This window comes from Penaeus monodon, chromosome 33 (assembly GCF_015228065.2).
Source record: "Penaeus monodon isolate SGIC_2016 chromosome 33, NSTDA_Pmon_1, whole genome shotgun sequence".
Lineage (NCBI taxonomy): Eukaryota > Metazoa > Arthropoda > Malacostraca > Decapoda > Penaeidae > Penaeus > Penaeus monodon.
The window spans coordinates 32,884,077-32,884,689 of NC_051418.1; the positions used below are offsets into that span (position 1 = coordinate 32,884,077).

General features: G+C 55.6%; 1 protein-coding gene across 1 annotated transcript in view; it reads left to right on the forward strand.

Moving 5' to 3' along the window:
- Window positions 1-569, forward strand: part of LOC119594341 — a gene marked incomplete at its 5' end in the record, with an annotated part of 13,464 nt that extends 12,895 nt beyond the window's left edge. Inside the window, 2 exons of the mRNA XM_037943399.1 lie at window positions 230-388; window positions 557-569. Coding sequence (XP_037799327.1) covers window positions 230-388; window positions 557-569 — 172 coding nt within the window. The remainder of the gene's footprint in view (window positions 1-229; window positions 389-556) is intronic.
- Between the last annotated feature and the right edge of the window lie 44 nt (window positions 570-613).

A 613-nucleotide genomic window follows, 5' to 3' on the forward strand; every position in this document is an offset into this window, starting at 1 on the left:
GACTGCCGAGACGAGGACGGCGAGACCAGGACGGCCGGGAGACGATGACAAACAGACAGACGGCGAGACGAGGACAATGTGACTAGGACAAAGAGAGAGACAGGTCGAGACAAGGACGGCGAGACGAGGACGGCGAGACGAGGACGACAAGGCAGAGCAACACGGCGCGCGAGAACGAGGGGTGACGCTGCAATTCCCCGCCCAACGACCATGAGAGAGGACGCCCTAGGACGAGGAAGCCGGGCAGCGGAGGACGACCTCGGAGAGCGACCACTGGACGCCGTCGAGGCCAGCGCGAGGGACTGAAGGCTCGGCCAGCAGCGGGCCGAACAGGGGTGGTCACCCCCATGAGCCGTCAGATTCGACGGCGCTCGAGAGCCATACACAAGTAGGTGGCCTGAGCGCTGTGTCTTGGCCATTGTTGTTTCCGCAACAGACATGATTTTAAAAAACGTCCTAAACAGAGGATTGAAAAATCCTCATTTTCCTACTAAAAGGGGAATTTAAAAATCGCCTAAATATAGAGTAAACTCTCAATATTTTCCCGCTACAACAGAATAAAGATCTAGATCCAGCGGGAAAAAATTGCTTAGAAATGGCAACACTGGCTGGC